The 20,126-nt window shown below is 45.5% G+C and overlaps 1 protein-coding gene across 6 annotated transcripts in view; it reads left to right on the top strand.

Annotated features, from left to right (window-relative positions):
* The window catches only part of EML1 (EMAP like 1), an 84,369-nt gene that overhangs the window by 36,709 nt on the left and 27,534 nt on the right, over positions 1 to 20,126 (top strand). For 3 of the 6 annotated variants that reach the window (XM_075844216.1, XM_075844214.1, XM_075844215.1), the window contains exons 2-5: positions 10,808 to 10,990; positions 16,712 to 16,844; positions 18,002 to 18,052; positions 18,822 to 18,956. In XM_075844216.1, coding sequence (XP_075700331.1) covers positions 10,808 to 10,990; positions 16,712 to 16,844; positions 18,002 to 18,052; positions 18,822 to 18,956 — 502 coding nt within the window. The remainder of the gene's footprint in view (positions 1 to 10,807; positions 10,991 to 16,711; positions 16,845 to 18,001; positions 18,053 to 18,821; positions 18,957 to 20,126) is intronic. The other 3 variants (XM_075844218.1, XM_075844217.1, XM_075844219.1) reach the window with 2 other exon arrangements.

Raw genomic sequence — 20,126 nt, 5'->3', positions numbered from 1 at the left:
GTTATTATATGGCCGGCTCATTGTCCTTGCAGTGATTTCTCCTGATGGTCTTGCCAAGTTGGGCTGGGCACCTGTAGTGTTAGTGCTTGGCATGAGAGCAAGTATCCTGGTACAAGGGATTGCAGATCTGGCCTCCAGTTTGTCATCCGTGTCTGTCTAGATTTGGTACTTGTGACTCCAGCGTTGCAGTAAGGGTATGTGCACACACACTAATTACGTCCGTAATTGACGGACGTATTTCGGCCGCAAGTCCCGGACCGGACACAGTGCAGGGAGCCGGGCTCCTAGCATCATACTTATGTACGATGCTAGGAGTCCCTGCCTCTCCGTGGAACTACTGTCCCGTACTGAAAACATGATTACAGTACGGGACAGTTGTCCTGCAGCGAGGCAGGGACTCCTAGCATCGTATAGAAGTATGATGCTAGGAGCCCGGCTCCCTGCACTGTGTTCGGTCCGGGACTTGCGGCCGAAATACGTCCGTCAATTACGGACGTTATTAGTGTGTGTGCACATACGCTAAGAAGCTCCAGCCTTGTATCTGTATGGAAGTACCAGGATGTCGGCATCAACCAAACTAGTCCCCTAATGAATTTGGACTTGGCGCAAGCATGTATCACAAGCTCACCCGTTTATGGGCGCCGTGTAATACTTCATTTCCCCTGTGGAGGATGACCAGCTGATCGCCGAGGCGGTGTGCTTTGGAGACGATTGTCCAGTTTACGGTCTCCAACATTATAGAATATTTATAGTGCTGCCTTCCTCTATTTAGTATTGTACCAAATCCGCGCATCATACGCCACCCTATGGACTCGGCGACTTTCTGATTGCCAAATGGCGCCATATTCTTAGACAGAAAACTGTTGGCACGGTGCTACTTTTTCATAAGTTTTGATGAGCGGTATTGGGCCCTGGCGTACGTGGTAAACATGTCCATAGGGTAACCATATCCGACAGTGGCCAAAAGACAGCCCTATTGGCCTCCGTCTAGCCGGTATATTGAAAAACGAACCTATTCGATACAACGGAATCCAGTTCAAAAAATGTATACTGCGTTGTTTCCATTTTTTTCACATGGGAGGTTGGCTGAAAGATTCCACTACATGGCATACGGCACTGGCCTATGGTTTAATGTATAAATCATGTGCTTTTTATGACGTCTACGTTAAACGGAACCATTATAGTCAACGGCAACCTCCAAAACACCAGCTGTTGTAAAACTACAATTCCCAGCATCCCGTGACAGCCTTTGGATGGAATATTAAAGCCTTTGGCTGTCAGGGCATGCTGGGAGTTGTAGTTTTATAACATCTGGAGTGCCGATTTGTTGCTGACCCTGATTCGTGGTGACTGATGCCACTGTTGGGGCATCTGTCAAAGCCTCGTTTACGTCGGGAGCTTTTCTTGGTGTATACGGTAAACGGAGACCATAAACCTGATGTACACAAGGCATCGCTACATCTGATGCCAGCCAAGTAGAGGAGATTACACTATAGTGCCAGCAGAGTGCGGTGCCCATGATCACAGATCTAAATATACTGCAGTGTATATATTCTTATTACATTAATGTTGCAATGAGAATTATTTTCGGTCATCCCAAATGTAATGAAAGATGAGCTCAGCACGGGAGAGGCCAAGACCCTGCGGCTCCCTGTGATTTACTGCCATCCGCTGAAGCCAAATTCCTCCCGTGCTATACATAGTACATCTTGCTCTTGTCGCTCTGGTTCAGGGAATGAGTAAATCGTTCCATTCTCTCTGCTGGTGGAAAACTTGAGTTTGGACAAAGATCATAAGACAGATTCCTGTGTCTCATTTATGATCCGTGACCGTGGGGCCGGGTCAGATTGTAAAACGAGCTCTACGGCCAAATGCACACGATGCATATTACGTTCAGATTAGCAGCGCATATTTTACTGTGGCAAATCTGTAGCGCAATACAGTACCAGCAAAGGGTACGATTTTTACATAATCTCTTCTACAACTTTTTCCGCCAGTAGATTGACCTGCGGTGCAGATTTTAAAATTCGCCGCAATTTATTTATCTTGTGTCTCCGCCTCAGCATTGTATCTGACAAATTTGTAAAAACAACAAAACAAAAAACCACCACAGTCTGCAGCATAAAACTGCACCTATTTCCACATCAAAATGTTTAAAAATGCGCCGTTAAATGCAGATTTTACCCTGTGAAATTACCTGCGTTTATCTACCGTTTTGTTGCATATTTTCTGCACCAAATTCGACAATTCGGGCACGTACGCGGCTGCGTACGGCAGATGTGCGATTATAGCTTTACCAATTATATAGAGCCAAATGACCCAATACCTATGTTGTGGCCTCATTAATTTGGTGAAATTCCTGTAATCCGGCATCTGATAACCCAGAAAGTTTTATAATCCGGCACTTTTTACTTTGCACAGACCTTCAGTATAAATGGAGACTGAGCGGTGGGAACTGGTTAGTCAATTCCTCTGAATACAACACCCCTGACATAGTGACCCCCGATATATAAATCCGTATGTGGTTTAGATATGCATGCTGGATGGTCGACATTATTGGCCTTAATTCTTGCATAGATGTCATCAATGTATCTCCAGTTTTCTGTCTTCCTGGATAATTACCAGTTCCAAAAAGTGCAAAATATTTTCCGCTCTTTTCCTAGGAACTAGAACTGTTAAACTATTCAGAAGTCGTGCTGTATAAATGCTGCATTATTACCTACGGCTCGGAGTTGGTTAATATTTGCATGGCTCTTGCGTCAAGGATACGTTGCAATCTCTGTCCCATTAGTTAAACGCTGATCTCTGGGTCAGATACATTGTTACGAGACACATAGTTATTCATTACTGGTCCATTGCTCTGGGGGTTAATGATCCTGGGTCAGTATGAGCAGATTCCAGCCTGTGTGATGCTTCTCCCCAGTTGCTGTAGATCACACATTGCGTTGAATGTTGTATGAAACCAAATAGGAGGGGCCACAGAGAAAAAAAGGAGGAGACAGCAGGGGCTGTGCATTTCTATGGCGTCTGGGTGACTGCGTGACTAACTGATGGCTCCGTAGCTGCTGAAAATGATTGAGAGGTCAGGAGTCTGTGACGTAGGAAGAATCACAGCACAAAGTTATAAAGCAAGAAGTGGTCTTTATCTATCTGGCTGCAGTGTGTGGGAGTCTGGGCACAATGATCCGCTGTCTGATTTATTTATTTGAAGATTGTTATGTTCCTTAAATGTCACTTGTAAATGTCCCGGCTTGTGGCCGGCTACCATAGAAGGAGGAAGATTCCTGCAATAAGTCTTTGTTCTTTTCCAGCCATTCCCATTATGTAGCTGTTGACGTTCTCGCTAGATGACTGTGATGGCGGCTCCAAAATCAGCCAAGTATGAGATCGTTGCAGGACTAATTTACTATAAAATCCCGTCCACATGTTGCGGTCGATAAACTTGTGGTTTTTAGTACATTATGAGGATTTTTCAAACCGTAACGTTACCGGTTTCCCGGCTTTTACCCTATTTGATCCACTATGAATAGGTTCTTAAAGGGGTTGACCACCCAAGACCACCCCTGTTTTATCAGGCAGCCCTCCTGATGGTGAGCATGGGGGCTCAGTGGTTAGCGCTGGGTTCAAATCTGACCTAGGAACCTCTGCATAGAGTTTGTACATTCTCCCCGTGTTTGGTGGGTTTCCTCCCACACTTCAAATACATCATTGGCTTCCTATTTTACTGGCAGTATTAAAGGGGTAATCCCACCACATCAACAGTATAGTCAATAATTGTTTGATCGCTGGGGGTTCCACCGACCAAGAGGACAAGGGTCCCGAGTCCCCTGAAGGAACGGAGCAGTGGGCGCGCGTGTACGCTGCTTCTCCGTCCATTCTCTATAGGGCCGCCGGACATAGCCGAGCACTGTGGGACCCCCAGCGATCAAAAGCGTATCCCCTCTCCTGTGGATAGGTGATACACTGATGTGGAATTACCCCTTTTATGTGTCTGAAATAGATGGTGAGCGCCACTGGAGACCGGGACTGATGGGAGCAACGCTGCAGGATATGTGTGGGCGCTACATGGGCAATAGGAAAAACATTGTCAGAGGGAACATGCCAGCGCTGCAGGGAAAATGCGGTATTAAATGGCTCCTACCGAAGTCCATGGCTGACTGTTGTCCGGAGTCGTACAGAGCGAGTGGTACACACTGCAGCGGCTCTCTAGGCTTATGAGGATCATAGAACGTGTGTGGACCAGGATTATTAAAGGGAATTTGCCATCTGGCCACGCTCCTTTCGTGCCTCTTAGGACTTTTGCAATCACTAAAATGCCCTTGAAACCTGATTGAGGGGCCAGATAATATCAGGTCACATACTCCCATGGTTGGTACGTTTAAAGGTATTGTCTCTCCAACCTCCGTTGCAGGGGAAATGTAGTATTACGTGGCAGCCATACGGATGAGTTCGCCAGAACGGGAAGAGCATCTCTTCTACCTGGGTCATAAAGAGGGTCCTAAACAAGACGTCTGAACAGGGGTTTTCTGAACGCGACCCCTTTAAGGCCACGTATATAGTTCTTGCTGAAGCTTTTGTGACCGGTTCTCTTTAAGAGAAAAATCCAGTGTGAGGGTATGCTCACACGGCCTATTTTCAGCCATTTTTCGGGCTGCAAACGCCCCGAAAAAACTGCTGATAACACGGGCGCTGAATGCCTCCAAACATCTGCCCATTGATTTTAATTGGAAAAAGGGCGTTTTGTTCCCACGGGGCGTTATTACGCGGCCTTTTGTAAAAACGGTGCGTAAAAAGCGCCCCTTAAAAAAGAAGTGCATGTCACTGCTTGAGCCGTTTTTCATTGTCTCAATAGAAAAACAGGCGTTAATGCGTTAAAAAACGGCTAAAAATCAGAGGCTGGTTTCCCTTGAAAACCGCTCCGTATTTGACGGCCGTTTTTCGTTTGCCGTGTGAACATAACCTAAGATCTAACGTCAGGAATGGCGTCTACTTGTAATGTAAAGAATTCGGATCACATGCGATTTCCACATAGGAAGACGCAGAGGATTTTCCGATATAACTCCCTGCCGATCCTTGATCTAGATGATGTCATACAATGAGCTTATGTCTTCCTAAATATAGGCTGTTCATGAATATTTATAAGTGCCCAGAAGGTGAAAAGCTGAAAATAGAACAGATGCAAATAACTTGTGTTTTCTGTGTGGGCTGTGAGGCGGCAGGTTCCCTTGACTGCGTTTTTAGATTCTTAGGCTTCATGCATACGACCGTGCCCGTAATGACGGGCACGGCCGGCTGCGGGCAGCCGGCCGGTTTTTTTTCGGGCCATGCTCCCATTATAAAGTATAGAAGCACGGTCCGTGAAATAGAACATGTCCTATTTTTTTTCGGCAGGTTTCTACGGCACGGAGACCCTCCTGTAGACCTACGGGAAGGTGTCCGTCGGCCATAGAAATGAATGGGCCCGTAATTACGGGCGATTTTACGGTCGTGTTCATGGGGCCTCACTCCTGGTAAATGTTACAGACTGTGCAGGTCTAGAAGACTTTAATTTTTCCCCCGCTACCTATAAGATACTGAATGATTAACCCCTGGGTCACTGATACTATGTAACATCTTATGATTCAGAATGTATGGACTGTGTTTGAGTTTGTAGTTAAATCCCTTTTATCCGGATTATCAAGTGTTCTGGATTATTGGTTGGTTACAAAGTATAGAAAAGTTCTCGAGTGATGAGAACCTCCTGCGACCCAAAATAAAAAGCAAACGTGAAATCTGCTGCTATCGCTTTGCAAAATGTATTGATGGGCATTACCCTCGTACAATTTTATATATAGTGTTGGAGCAATAAGATTCCCACTAGGTGTACACCACCAAATTTTGATATAGTAATCCCTTTGCAAAAGAGTCTTATCTTTTCTTATATCTGCACAGTTTTGTAATCTGGTCTAGAAATAGTCCAGATTATTTTGGTCAATTGTTAGACTGTTGGAATTTCTGGATTATTAAATGCTGGATTAAAAGATTTTTACGTTATATAAATTTAATGGGCAATAAAACTGTTTATAAATCAAAGTTGCAGGATGGCAATAGATGGTAGTCCTAAGCAGTTAGGCTGGGTTCACACTGAGGTTTTTGACGTGGAAACCGTGCCGCAAAACTCACCAAAAACTGTCCGCAAATGCTTCCCATTGATTTCAATGGGAGGTGGTTTTCTCCCGCGAGCGGTTAAAAACTGGCTCGAGGGAGAAAGGGCATGACCCTTCTATCTTCACGCAGTTACGCCTCTGACCTCCAGTTGACCTCAATGGGAGGCAGAGAAAGTGTACTTCGCGGGGGATTATGGCCGCGGGCGAAAAACGCTGCAAAAATCGGCGTGCAGGCAAAGGAAAATCTGCCTCAAACTTCCAAACGGAATTTTGTGGCAGATTTTCCGCTTGCAAAAAACTCTGTGTGAACTCCGCCTTAGCCCCCATGCACACGAACGTGCTTTTGCGGCCGCAATTCCCCCGAAAATCCATGAGAGAATTGCGGCCCCATTCATTTCTATGGGACCATGCATACGACCGTAGTTTTTACAGTCTGTGCATGGCCCGGGAGCCCGCACCGCAGAAAGAACAGACATGTCTTATTACGCCCGTCTTCTGCGGTCCGGGCTCATTGAAAATAATGGCCGCGGCATGTGCATTGCCCGTGATTTGCGGGCGGCTTGCGGCTGACAATCTGCTGCCGGCCGACCCCCAAAATCACGGCCGTGCACATGGCTACGGTCGTGTGCATGAGGCCTTAATGGTGCTGTAGCCATATTTTATGGGTAGGGAGTGCAATACTGTCACCATAGGGATATTTTATTATATGTAAGTCTTTATATTTTGAGTCAAAATAGAAGTGAACAATAAAAGGTGTATCTAGCACTCGATATAAAAAATTCATGGTTTATTTGGTCATTTTAAAACAGAAAGATTAAAACAAAAATCCCAGGACCACGCTTATGCGTTTCAGACTGCTAGGGTTCTTAGTCCATAGCTATGACTAAGAACCCTAGCGGTCTGAAACGCGTAAGCGAGGTCCCGGGATTTTTGTTTTAATCTTTCTGTTTTAAAATGACCAAATAAACCATTACTTTTTTATATCGAGTGCTGGATACACCTTCTCTTCACTTCTATTGCCTTGTATACCTGCTGTCGACACAGGACTTCGTTGGGGGTATTTTCGAGCACCTGCAGCATTTGGATAAAATCAACTTGTACGAATTAACGCTGTGGAAACGCGGTGAGCGAACTTTTTGTAAAATATTTTTTCTATTTTTTTCACTTTATATTTTGAGTGCTTGTATTGGAGACAGTCGCCAGGTTTTTCTTTGAAGTTCGACCCCCCCCCCCCCCCCCCCCCGACGACGGGGCCCCTCTTGCTCTAGTTAAACAGCATGGCTGCGGAAGTCTGGCTGGAGCTGTTTACTTTCAGCCTTGCACGTCTAATACAGCTTGTATCTATTATACCCCGAGCTGGCGGGTCAGGTCACAGCCCCATCTACTTCGTCATGTCTCCCTTTTAATGAAATTCTACCAGTGAGCCCTCTAGTAGCCAGAAGTGGGGGGAATGGGCCTCTGGTGGCATGTCACCCTGGAGAAGATGAGAAACCCCTGAAACTGATCTGAAGAGCGTCTCCACCTTATGTGCGTTTACATACAGACCCAATCCACATCTATGAATCCATGTAATGTTAGGAGTGATAAATCTGTAAAAAGGACCAAGGTCTAGGATAAGGAGGTGAGGGGGGAAGAAGAGAAAAGGGGGCATAAAGTACTAGGAGAATAATCCGAATTGTGCTCCTGTATTCGTACTAACTCCATAACATCACTAATGATCCTGGGGGGCTTCCAACCATGGATAATAAAGGATAAACTCTCTAAAACAGTCACTGGGATCGCTTGTTTTCCTATGACTTCGTCGGGGACTAATCGCCATGTATACGACAAAGGGGGTGTCTTACCTCGGCTTTGATTTCTCTTTTGCCCCGACCTTGGCTTTCCTTTTCCCAATTTTCTGCCCCACATCCAAGATTTAATGACACCCCTCTATCTCCTGTCCAGTGCTTTCTCCCAGCTCTCCGCGAATCAGACTTCTTACCGGAGTGGCTGCATTTTATAAAAAAAACACACACACACACACACACACACACACACACACACACACACACACACACACACACACACGTCTCTAAAGAATGACACCATTGCAAGTACAATTTAATATAGTTGAAGCTTAAAGGGGTTGTCCAGGATTAGAAAAGCATGACTGCTTCCAAAAACCGCGCCACAATTGTCCATGGGTTACATGTGGTACTGCAACTCCGCTACATTGACATTAATAAGGCTGAGCTGCAATACCAGACACAAAATGTGGACAGGTCTGGTGCTGTTCTTGGAAAAAAGCCGCTATGGTCTTCTAATCCTGTAAAACCCCCTTTAAGGGCTCGCAACCACTGGATAGAAGACTGATACCCCCTGAACTGTGAGCGAGGCATTAGTGATACCCCAGATATGTGACCCCTGTTCTATATCATGGCATGTATTCTACACATTTTCCGAAGTGGCAGAAAAAGCTCCATGAATGTTTATCCAGCGATCTTCTCATTCACTGTGTGGGGAATGCAGGGGAACAGGAAATTAGATTTCTAAAAATAAATAATATTTTGTCTTTTGGCTTTAATTAAATAAACATTGTTAGAATTTCCATAATATTTCACCTGCGAAATGAAAAGAAACCAAAAAAATATACAATGTATTTCCTGTTCGCTGATGTTTCGATGCAATTTAATAACTGATGGACTTGACATTTCTTTTGTCTCACAACGGATGATAAATGTCCCTTCTCTCGAGTCCGGAATACAGGCTTGAATGTCTAACGCTGCGCTCGGCTCCCCAATATACCCGAAAGCAGGTGGAGCTGTAGCTTCAACTTCTGAGCTCCATACAAGAGCGACCTGTCCTGTTCTATATAGATCCTATGCAGCAGCGGCCTCCAGCTGCTGCAAAACTACAACTCCCAGCATGTCCGTGACAATGACCCAATAGGCAAAGCAGCAGGAGTACAGCAGAGAGTAGGGGGTCTTCATTCGGGATTTTCTGCACTCTGCAGATCAATTTAAGGACTCTTTTTCCCCAAGGTGAATTTCCTAATGGGATTTGCAGAACGTGATTGAGTGCTGGATGAATATTAAGTGAGCCAGAGAAATGATGAGAGGTATAATAGATGCAGGAGATGAGGAGTATGGATAATGACATGTGCAGAGCCCTATAGATTATGCAGAGATTAGATGGAAGCGATGGAAGTTTTTTTGCATAGAAAAGCCAAGTGACCTGAGAGCTGTAGGGTGTGAAATAAAGCGGCTCATACTATTGCCTCGTTAAAGGACCCCTCTGCGGAAGGAGGTTGGCGTCTGGCTCAATCTGCTGTAAATGAAGTTCTGAAAAGGGTTGAGATGCCATGCAGGAAGCAGCAGCCCCATTAATTTGTAAAGCCGCAAAATAAGGACCCCCACTCTCTGTTAAGATGTAATAAGGTGGGTTTCCCCTTTAAAGAGGATCTGTCACCTCTCCTGAGGACTGTTGTACTAAATAATGGTAACCCCCATGAAATAAGAATTCTGGAACATCTTTTCTTAGAACTCTACATTGTCATTCCTCTGTTATTCCTCCTAGAAATGTGTGAATAAATGAGCAAGTGGGTGTTACCAGTTGTGGGTGTGTCCCTACACAGACTGACATTGTCCAATCAGTGCTGACAGTGAGACTAGGGACACGCCCCCCAACTGGTAACGCCCAGTTGTCAATTTATTCATAAATTTCTAGGAGGGATAACCGAGGAATGGCACAATGCAGATGTTCTAAGAAAAAGTGACAGAATTGGGGAATACACGGTTCTCTTTGATGCTACGTTGTACTTAGTTTCCTGACCGGTTCAGAGTCGTAGGTGCAGGTGGTCACCATGGTTGGCGTCGCACAACGATACACAAATGCTAACTACCAGGCCGCCATTCACTTTGAGATCGTGTCGTTCTATTTGGACTTTTAAAGGGGATTTAAACTTTTTATAAAATCTATTTTGTCATTCTATGTAAAAAAAACATTCTCACCATGTGTAAAACATTTTTTTTTCCCAGTTATCTGAATGCAGTGTAAAGCATGGAGGTTTTTTTTTATTCTGGTTGCCATGGCTATATTCAGGGACATATATAGATCTCTACCGTAGCTCTTTCATTTACATTTTTTTTTTTTTATATATATATATATATTATTAAACATCCTATTTGATTACTAAATGTCTTTTATATATGAACGTATCTAGATAAACAGTAGAGGAGAAAATGTCCTAAGCATCTACGTGAACCTTGTTAAAGCCATGGCCCCCAGAATAAAATCCTCCATTCTTTACACTGCAGGCTGCATTCAGATAACTGAAAAAAAGTGCAAAATGATATTAAAACTTGGCCCCGCATGACTTTGTTTTAAGAACGATTGGACTTGGTCCATTTTCTAAGTCTGCAAATTGAATTGCCATTATTAGCTTTAGTAGGTCATCATTTAATTAAAAGCGGAGTCCTGGTACACCAAGAGCACATTAGATTTTCCTTCATCCCGGGTTTACTAAAAGTGCCCCCCGCCCCCGACAGGGCATAGTTTATTCTGGGTCATCCGCAGGGGGATGCATTTAGCTAATGACCCCCTCACCTGGCACATTGGAGCGTGTACGGCGGCGTCTCTCTGTTTACATGATGTCCTGAATCTTTGCTCTGCTCGTGTTACAGATGACAGCGCCTCGGCCTCCAGCAGTATGGAGGTGACTGATCGCATTGCATCACTGGAGCAGCGTGTGCAGATCCAAGAGGATGAAATCCAGCTGCTGAAGTCTGCCTTGGCTGATGTAGTGCGGCGACTCAACGTCTCCGAGGAACAGCATGCTTTGCAGAACCGAAAAGGACCCACCAAAGGTGCGTTACATTGTATCCGGTCTAACTCTTCACCAAAATAAACATCAGGGTTTTTTTTTACAACGTAGAGTATAGTGTCAAACCACCCACTAGCGATGTAATGGCGCATATTTATGGCCCACACGTACAACAAATTTGACCGTGCCTCCCACCAAAAGTTCACACTGCGGATTTTCCATAACGGGTTTAGTTGCGGAAAATCTGCAGCGTAATACAGTAGTGGATGAGATTTGAACGAGTCTCATCCCCCAACCTGCGGTGCGTTTTATTATTCCGTAGCACGTCAAATGTATTTGCGGAATCGCTGTTTTTTTGTTGCGGGTTTTCTTCATTGAATTCAATGGGGAGGGTAAAACCCTCAACAAAATACAGATGCTGCGATTTTTGCGGCTGAAAAGCTGCAAATCTGCCGCAAAAAAAAATCTTCTACTTACCCAGAAATCTGTGCTGCTTCATTCAGGCCGGCCTCCTGGGATGACGTTTCATCCCATGTGACCGTGGCAGCCAATCACAGACTGCAGCGGTCACGTGGAATGAAACATCATCCCAGGACAGCGGTCTGAAGGATGTCAGAGGGGAAGTATGCGCGGTTTTTTTTCTCTTCTATTTTCTGCAGCGGACATTCCAGCCAAAAAACGGCACCACAATTTGGTGCGGTTTTTCGCTTGGAATTCCCTGCGGATACGCTGTGTACTTTTACGCGGCGTGTCTGCCCTGTGTGGACTTTGCCCTAAATGTGATGGCGGGAGACGTGGCCAGGGGAGTTGGGGAGTCGTGTCACTTATTCAACCATACAATACCGGAAACCTCTTCTACCGAGCTCCTTCACAGTCGAGGCTTTCAGCCGTGCACCACCCGTTCTCCTGGCCGTGTTTCCTGCCATCACTTTCTTAAACTTCTACTGGGAGACGCGATCAGCTGCCAAACTGGGGGGTAACCTATAAAAAAACTGACATACGTTTAGCTAAAGACGATAAGTGATAGGCTGATGTGTTTTTATGGGAATACAGGTGAGTCACTTTTAGGCCAGGGCTCTACGGGGATATATGTTTGCTGAGGAGTTGCGTTAAAATCGCGGCATTACCGCAACTCACGTTTCCCTATGAGGGAAAAACGTTGCAAGTGTTGTACCTCCATAGAAAAAGTTTGAGGTTGTGGGTAAGTCACATGACTTCACCAGAACACGTGGGAGACCTCGTGCTGCTGTGGAGTCAGAGCTTTGCTTTGATTTAGATCTTCAAATTTAAAGGTGATCCTATAAACACAACGCTTGTCCCTGTACATTCTTAGGGGAGTCCCTTAATCGGGGCCACGCTATGAGACGGTTCACACTAGGTTATTGCTTCCCTTAGGGGGTATACGTTATAAGATTTATAGGCGTACATTGGTAAATATTTCTCATAGGACTCCACAGTAAAAACAAAAAAAATATTCTAATTTGTGGTATTTTTTTTTTTTTTTTACTGTATGCATCTCCCGGGAACAAGTGGTGTACTGCTCTACTCCATGCAGCGATATAGAAGGTGTGCCGACACATACTGACCCATCATATATGCCAAAAGGACACTGTTTTGGCATACGTTGGGTAAATGGGGCCCTATGGATACACTCGGAAAGCTGCTCGAAGTGTGAACAGAGCCTGAGGCACAGCGGCCGGACGTCTCCTGCTCTGACCTACCTAACCTGTCTATGTATTACATGGTCGGCTACTGATTTGTACAATATGGCTAGCTGAAGGTGGGATTTCTAAACCCAGGGGCGGATGTCTTTATAGAAGGGGCTGTATTTGAGATGGAAAGCGGTTTTTTTTTTTTTTGTTTTTTTTTCTTCTGCCCTGCTGTAGCATTGTCCTCTCCCTCCACCCTCCTACCACAATCTAATCATCCACCTGACTGATCTTTTTCGGAGGTCCACAACATTTCTAGTAGATCGTTATTTTCTGGTATCCAGCGTGAAGATGCGACGACTCGCTGGCTGTGAGGTGATGCCGCAGCTCCACTCCGCAGGCCCAGTTTTTAGCAGAGCACTACAGCTGGCTGTTGTGTTACATTGCTGGGTGCTCTCCGTTTTTCAAAGGACCCCCTCCCCGCTTTTCCACCATGCAATTATTTTACCGGCGCTCGCTCTTGGCCTATGTTCAGTTGAGAAGATTTACTAAGCACACCAAAAAAAATTTTTTAACAGGAAAAAATAAAACCTCGCAATCTGCAAGTGATCGCTTGGCTTGGTAAGAGTAGATCGAAGGATCATAAGCGATCGAGTCCCTTCTAAAGGGTAGGGGACTAGTCATTTATTGCCGGTTACATACCAGATAGTCCTATGATGAACTGCCTTCAAAGAACCGGAATATAAATTGGTTTTATGAGTCTCTTGTTTAATTGGAGGTTTCCATAGGCTGCCCGGCAGGCTCAGCAGGAGGAAGCAATAGAGAGAGGACGACTTGAGTTTAAATGGCTTGTAAATTCTTATGTGGTCGAGGAGTCTGTGCCGAGCTATAGGTGACGTCTACCGGCAGTGCAGCTGCAAAATAGCTCTCCTTAAAGGGTCGGACGTGGACTTACAAGATAGTTAGTTTGTTTTTGTTTTTTTCCCTATTTTGTATACGGCTTTCCAAGGAGCATTGCCCGAAAGACTCCCTACCAGCTGAATCCCTGCAAGGGGAATGGGTGCCTTCCAAGAGGGAGCAGTACAGCTGGAAAGAACTTAAAAAAAATAACAAATATATATATATTTCTTGCATGAAAGCAGTGCCATAGCGCAACATAAGGGTACAGCAGTGCTGGAAGTGTTCAGCTACGGACCTGGGATGATGTCATCACACTAGATAATGGGGTTTGGAGAGGATGCCCACAGGTTCCCCTACAACATCAGGGTACAGCAGTGCTGGAAGTGTTCAGTGACGGGCCTGGGATGATGTCATCACACTAGATAATGGGGTTTGGAGAGGATGCCCACAGGTTCCCCTACAACATCAGGGTACAGCAGTGCTGGAAGTGTTCAGTGACGGGCCTGGGATGATGTCATCACACTAGATAATGGGGTTTGGCGAGGATGCCCACAGGTTCCCCTACAACATAAGGGTACAGCAGTGCTGGAAGTGTTCAGTGACGGGCCTGGGATGATGTCATCACACTAGACAGAACTATCTCGCTGTACATATTATATTCATCCTGACTAGCAGGTTAATGACATCACCAGGGAGAGATTTTCCTGGAGTGACTGCGCGCTGGCGTCTCACCCATTGATGTATTGAGAAGTTTCTTACTGAGCAGAAAACGCTCCAGCTTTATGCATGTTCAGGATAAATGTCGCACACGAGGACTGATACGAGTCCTAATATAGAGTAGGACTTGTTCAAACTTGGTTTTCTACCCTCCGTAATATGTAAACCCCTTTAAAACCCTTAGATCAAACCACACATAAGAGGTCAGATCCCGATAGACATTGCAGCTCCGCAGGTTCAGGTAAGATAGCGAGGATTAACCCTGTGTGCGGAAGAAGCTGGGATTGTGGCACATGCTTTTTAATCTTGTTTGCTTTATGCCGTCGGCTCCTGCTCTGTTTTTATACCATCCTTAGGTTATGTTCACACCATACGGATTTGCCCTAGGCGTATATCCGCAGTCAATTTTCAAGATTAATCTGCAGCAGAAACTCGTGACTCCGCATGACAAATCAAACATTGATATTTCAAAAAAATTTCAGCATGAAATCTACGGCAATAATAAAAATTCTGCAGATTTAAAATCTGCGGCGCGTTCATTATTCCTCACAATCCACTGTCTGGATATTGTACCTGCACTGATACATTGCAGCAAACTACCAGAATAGGTGACCGATTTGTGCTATGGCTTTAGCTCCCTAAGGGTTGTCTAGGTCTCTACAGGTTTTCCGCCTCTGTGTGCAAACAATGCATGAGAGCAAGCAGAGATCTTGAAAAACCGGGACAATTTGAATTATGAAGTTTATTGTAAAGCTGCAAAGATTAAAAACCTCTAATAGACATTATCAAGTTACTGGTGCAGTGTGACGTCGTGGTTTAGACTGTGGACGCTCTGCATTATTTGGGTGGTAACTTTATTAGATTTTAAGATGTAACCTTCCAGAAGACTGATCTGTTTTTATATACAGCGTCCGGGCCCGGGAAGGAAAAGCAGAAAGGTAATTCTATATGAGCTGCGTCCTGCGTTGTTTTTGTGGATTGCATGCTAGGAGCGAGGAGGAATCCCGCTATGCATTGTATACTTGTGATAATCTACACTAATAATGTTAACCGGTTGGGTTGTGGGTTCACCGACGCATTGTTTTGCAGCGGGTTCGGTTAATGCTCTAAATTGTTGGGATCCAGCAATGTTCACACCGGTAAGAAGATCACACATGCACTTCATCACCCTGCGGCCAAGTGGCGTCGCCTTCCTCGCACAGGGTGGCATTTGGTGAACCTGGTCTTATATGAGGGAATTGCTTATAGTGCAATTCCATAAAATATATATTTGTGCGGGGCCCAGCTGCATCAGTGACTGCTCAGATTTCGGAGATCCTGCGGATTATCTTATGTCTGCCGGTTTGTATGTGAATTGTGGAGACGTTGCGTATAACCTGTCAGATGGGGCTGGATTCGCTTCAGCTGGTCATAGATATGAGATTTTTTTGGGGTACGGATCCTGTCAGCAACCCCTGTTCCCATCACCTCTTCTTGAATAGGTTGGATTTCAACCTATCAAGTCCAATTGTTTTCAGAGATAAGTGGCATTAGAGGTGTCCGGCATCTGCTTATCCTCGATTCCACCATGGCACAATTTGCTTGACCCAATGGCACTGGTAGGTGATATATCCAACAGTTCTCTCATGTCTATGGCCAGTATTCAGATGGCGGCTTCGGCTTTCTATAATGGAGAGCAGCAGACGTTAAAATAAAGTGACCATAGACCTAGAATAACAGTCTCAATTCCTCCTTTAGGCTCGGCTCAGCGCTGTAGAGCAGATAGGATAAGGAGTTGTCAGACATCTTTTGCGCCGCTTATCTCTGGGAAAGACAAAAGGACAGCAGCTCCATGCCAGGCTTTATAGACATTAGATTGTTGGGCAATAAAAGTGGTCAGGGGCTTGAACTAAGGTCGATTACCGGTAGGGGAGGGGACTGGATCGGTTCCACGTGATGACTGAATGGACAGTCCAGTTTTATAGAAAAGTTCATGTAATCCTAAAGGCCCTTTTACACGGGTCATTGATCAGGCAAACGAGTTCATTTGAACGCTCCTTCCCGATCGTTGCGCTGTGTGAACAGGGCAACGATCAGCCGGTGAATGAGCAAACGCTGGTTCGTCGTCTGATCGTATCGTTTATGTAGCACAAAATATTATCCTTGTCGGCAGCGCATCTCCCTGTGTAAACGGAGTCGTGCTGCCGACTTGATGGAAATGTATGGGAACGAGCGCCGATCAACGAGCTGTCTCGTTGATCGGTGCTCGTTGTTACGGTCAAAATTGGCCGGTGTAAAAGGACCCTAAGCCTTGCTCTATGATGCCCCCATAGGCTAGTTTGTGTAAGTGCCACCAGTGTGAACATCGCCTGCTCCTCCTGCATCACGTAATTTTTGTGTTTTACGATAACTTGCGTTTCTAACATTCTCCGGTAACAGGTTTGATAACAGAGCGGCTGGGAGGAAACTGCAAAATAAACCATGAAATAATTTAGTCATTTCTTACCTTTTTCCCACAGCGAGACCCCTGGTCCAGACATTGCCGCTGAGAACGACCGTTAACAGTGAAACCATCTTACCAAAGAAGCCGAGCAGTTCTCTACCGTCACCTTCCGGGACCAGGAAAGATATCGTTCCGCTAGGATCCAAAAGGTAAGATCGGTCTTCATCTATGGCCGGGGGTCTTTCGGATTGTCCGCTCCTCAGATAAAGGACATCTTCACTTGCTGCTCTCCACATATATTCTATTTGAGACCGGGAATCTCCCCCTTGTAGACCTATAGATCGTACAAAACTTGTCCTGGGTTTAGTGGCACCGAAGCCATAAGAACGTGGCGCTTAAGCTACAGATGATGGTAGCCCAATTAGAGGAAAGTTGTCTGAACCCGTCAATTTCGGGAAGACCGGCCAGCTAACTAATATGTATGGAGGTGTCCCCACTCTCCAGGAGACGGCGGGGGAAATGAGGATCATTCATGTTGGATTTCCTGTGTGAGATGAGAGTGGAGTCTAGCAGCGGCTTATTCCCCTCTCCCTATTGAAAACACATACTCGCTCGGCTGAGCCGAGCGTGTATGGGGGAGTAGGGAGGAATAGCTGTCGTCCAAACGAGGGTTCGGCTGACCTCTATTGGGCATGCTGTAAGTCGCTCGCGCAGTCCCCTTAAGTGCAGACAGTGCTTGTTGAGAAGAGCCCTGTTAGTCAGCGACTATCCTTCCGTCAATGGTGCCGAGACATACGAACAGCATCACTAATTGGCGGAGGGTTCTCATCCAAAAGCGCCGTCTCCACATCCTATAAGACTAAGCAAGCAGCATATATGTTCCTGTACCTAAATTACCACTATCCCATAAAAACTCTCCTCCTATAAGCTGTGTTGCCCTGGTCAGACAGAAACCTAACACCCGGTGGCTGCAAAGCAACCATGTCAATTAGTCGCCACCCCGCATCCCCAGCAATGGTCTATAATGTGCATTATATTTACATTTCGTCTCATCGTGTCCTCCAGACTTGTGACGGAGTCTGCGAGACGATGAGAATCTTTAGGCCTCATTATCAGAGTGTCTAACAGGAAAACTGGCCTTGTTGCCCATAGCAACCAATCAGAGCTCAGCTTTCATTTCTCAAACTGCTCTGGAAAAATGAAAGCTGCTCTGTGATTGGTTTCTTTGGACAGGGCCTAGTTTTTGTATTAGATTTCTGATAAATGAGGCCTTGTGTCTGTGTTCATTGTTGTTTCTCTTGCCGGCACTGACCTGTTTTCACCCGTTTACACTCTCTGCTTCTTTCCTGCATCATTCTGGCTGTAGCACGTCTGTCCGTCTCTTGAATTCATGTAAAATAACTAAAACCACCACCAGGTAAATCCTCTTCAGTTTATCTAATAGCAAGTTTTTCTAAAGTTACTTATAATGCTGGACAGGACCGGAATCACCCCTGACGTTTTAGCTGTCAACCTCGTACACTTTCAATCAATTCGTACATTACAGATAAATCCCTCTAGTCACTGCCAAAGCTGCACTCGAGGCTTATTTGAACATCCGTTCGTTCCCATCTAATTGTGCATTACACAATCAGATCGAGACGATCACTGGTGTCCCTATAGGAATCTTGAGTGCAGCTTTGACTGTGACTAGGGAAGAGGGCATAAACTTTATTTTGTAGAGACTGTCTTTGCATGTATTACTATTAAAAATTAAGTTCCATATCGTAGTTTCTGGAAGTTTTTCACGCTATTCTGATTGAGCCTGTATGGCTATTGGTCTGCAGTGGACCCCGAGCCAGACAGGCAAATGTCACCGATCTACTGTCTCCACTGTCACTATCCACTCCGTCAGTCCTATAGAAAGTGACTGGAGCGATAGCACGCATGTTTGACCGCAGCGCCATTCAAACTGGGGAAATGGGACCCCTCGTTCTGGTGGGAGTCCCTGTGGTCGGAGCCCCCACGATCCACCAGTTATCACCTGTCCAGTGGATAGGTGAAAACTCCTAACATCCGGAATACTCCTTTAAGACCGAATAAATAAATATTTGGAGGATTTAAGGCTATTTGTATATAAGCTGTAGGAATACTTATCCTGCCGGATTTACCGTATTCGTGGCATTTATTACTTTCTTTATTTCTAGTAATGTCAAAAGAACAAATTCTACTGAACGCATCTCTCCTGGTGGCCGAAGAGAAAGCGCCGGGGACGCCAAAGGCAGCAGGAACCGCGCTGGATCTACCAGCAGCTCGTCCAGCGGCAAGAAGAACTCCGAAAGGTAGGAGATCACTGTTATAACGTCACGGAAGTGGCTGCCATGCAGGCAGAACCTATAATCCGTGGCAGCCTGGACGCAGCAACTGCAGCTCGGTCATTCATGATCAGTCCTGATCCTACACCGCGGCTTCCGTATATCGAATAAAGCCCAAAGACTTCATGAGGAAATTCTGGTTTAGTCTTTGTGCTCACAGATTTTTTTTTGGAACAAAAACATGGGGGTTCAAATACTGTATGTGTGGTAGCGGAGCCCCCCCCCCCCCCCCAGTCGTATCACTATGGAGCGTATGAACCGAGAATCTCTCAGAATAGGGCCCTTTAAAGGGTAATCCCCATCTAAGACCTTCATCCCATATACACAGAACATGCCATGAATGTCTGATAGATGCGACTACCAGCTCTGGGACCCGCAACTATATCCGAGCTGGGACCCGCATCTATTAGACATTTATGGCATGTCTTCATTGGGAATACCCCTTTAAGTTCGGCCATAAAAGGGGCTAGGGACATTCTTTGAGAGGCATGAGATTTATTTTTAGTCTGAATCTCCCTCCTTCTCTTGTAGAACTTCCTGTGAACTTGTTTGTATTTGACTTTTGAAATATTTTGCGTTTTGTGTCCAGGGATCGTCCTTATCAGGGACTTGCATTTATAGTGTCCTGTAATCAGGAAGTGAGATATTTGCAGGGTTGTGAAGTGGCGGCTCCAGTAAAGTACGGCCCATTGTGTATTACAGGGAGGGCAGTGCGGAGGTGCGTGTAATTGTTCACAATGAGATCCTGTAGGACATTCCCTGATCCTTATGACAAGAGCTCAGGGGTCGTAGTTAACAGATGTGAGCGGCGGTGGAACTTCTCTACAGCGATAAGTCTGTCTAGGGGAGCTGACTCCCACATGTCTAGAGGGGATCACATTTAAGGGGTTCTCCTGGACATTAATGGCGAGCACAGCGTCCCCTTCATTGTTTACAGTAGCTAGTCCATATGAGCGCCTGTACCTGATACTGCAGCTTGTCCCATTCTTTTGAATAGGACAAACTGCAATACCAGACACAGCCACTTGTAGGAACTTGCACCTCTGCCCTTTTTATTGTGTTGATCGATGGGTCTACTGGAGTACAGTTAGTTTGTACTACATCAGATTACTAAACAATACCTCGTGTAAAGATGAC

Source organism: Rhinoderma darwinii, chromosome 12, assembly GCF_050947455.1.
Source record: "Rhinoderma darwinii isolate aRhiDar2 chromosome 12, aRhiDar2.hap1, whole genome shotgun sequence".
Classification (NCBI taxonomy): domain Eukaryota; kingdom Metazoa; phylum Chordata; class Amphibia; order Anura; family Rhinodermatidae; genus Rhinoderma; species Rhinoderma darwinii.
Note: the sequence above shows the minus strand (reverse complement) of the source record. Positions and strands in the feature narration are given on the sequence as shown.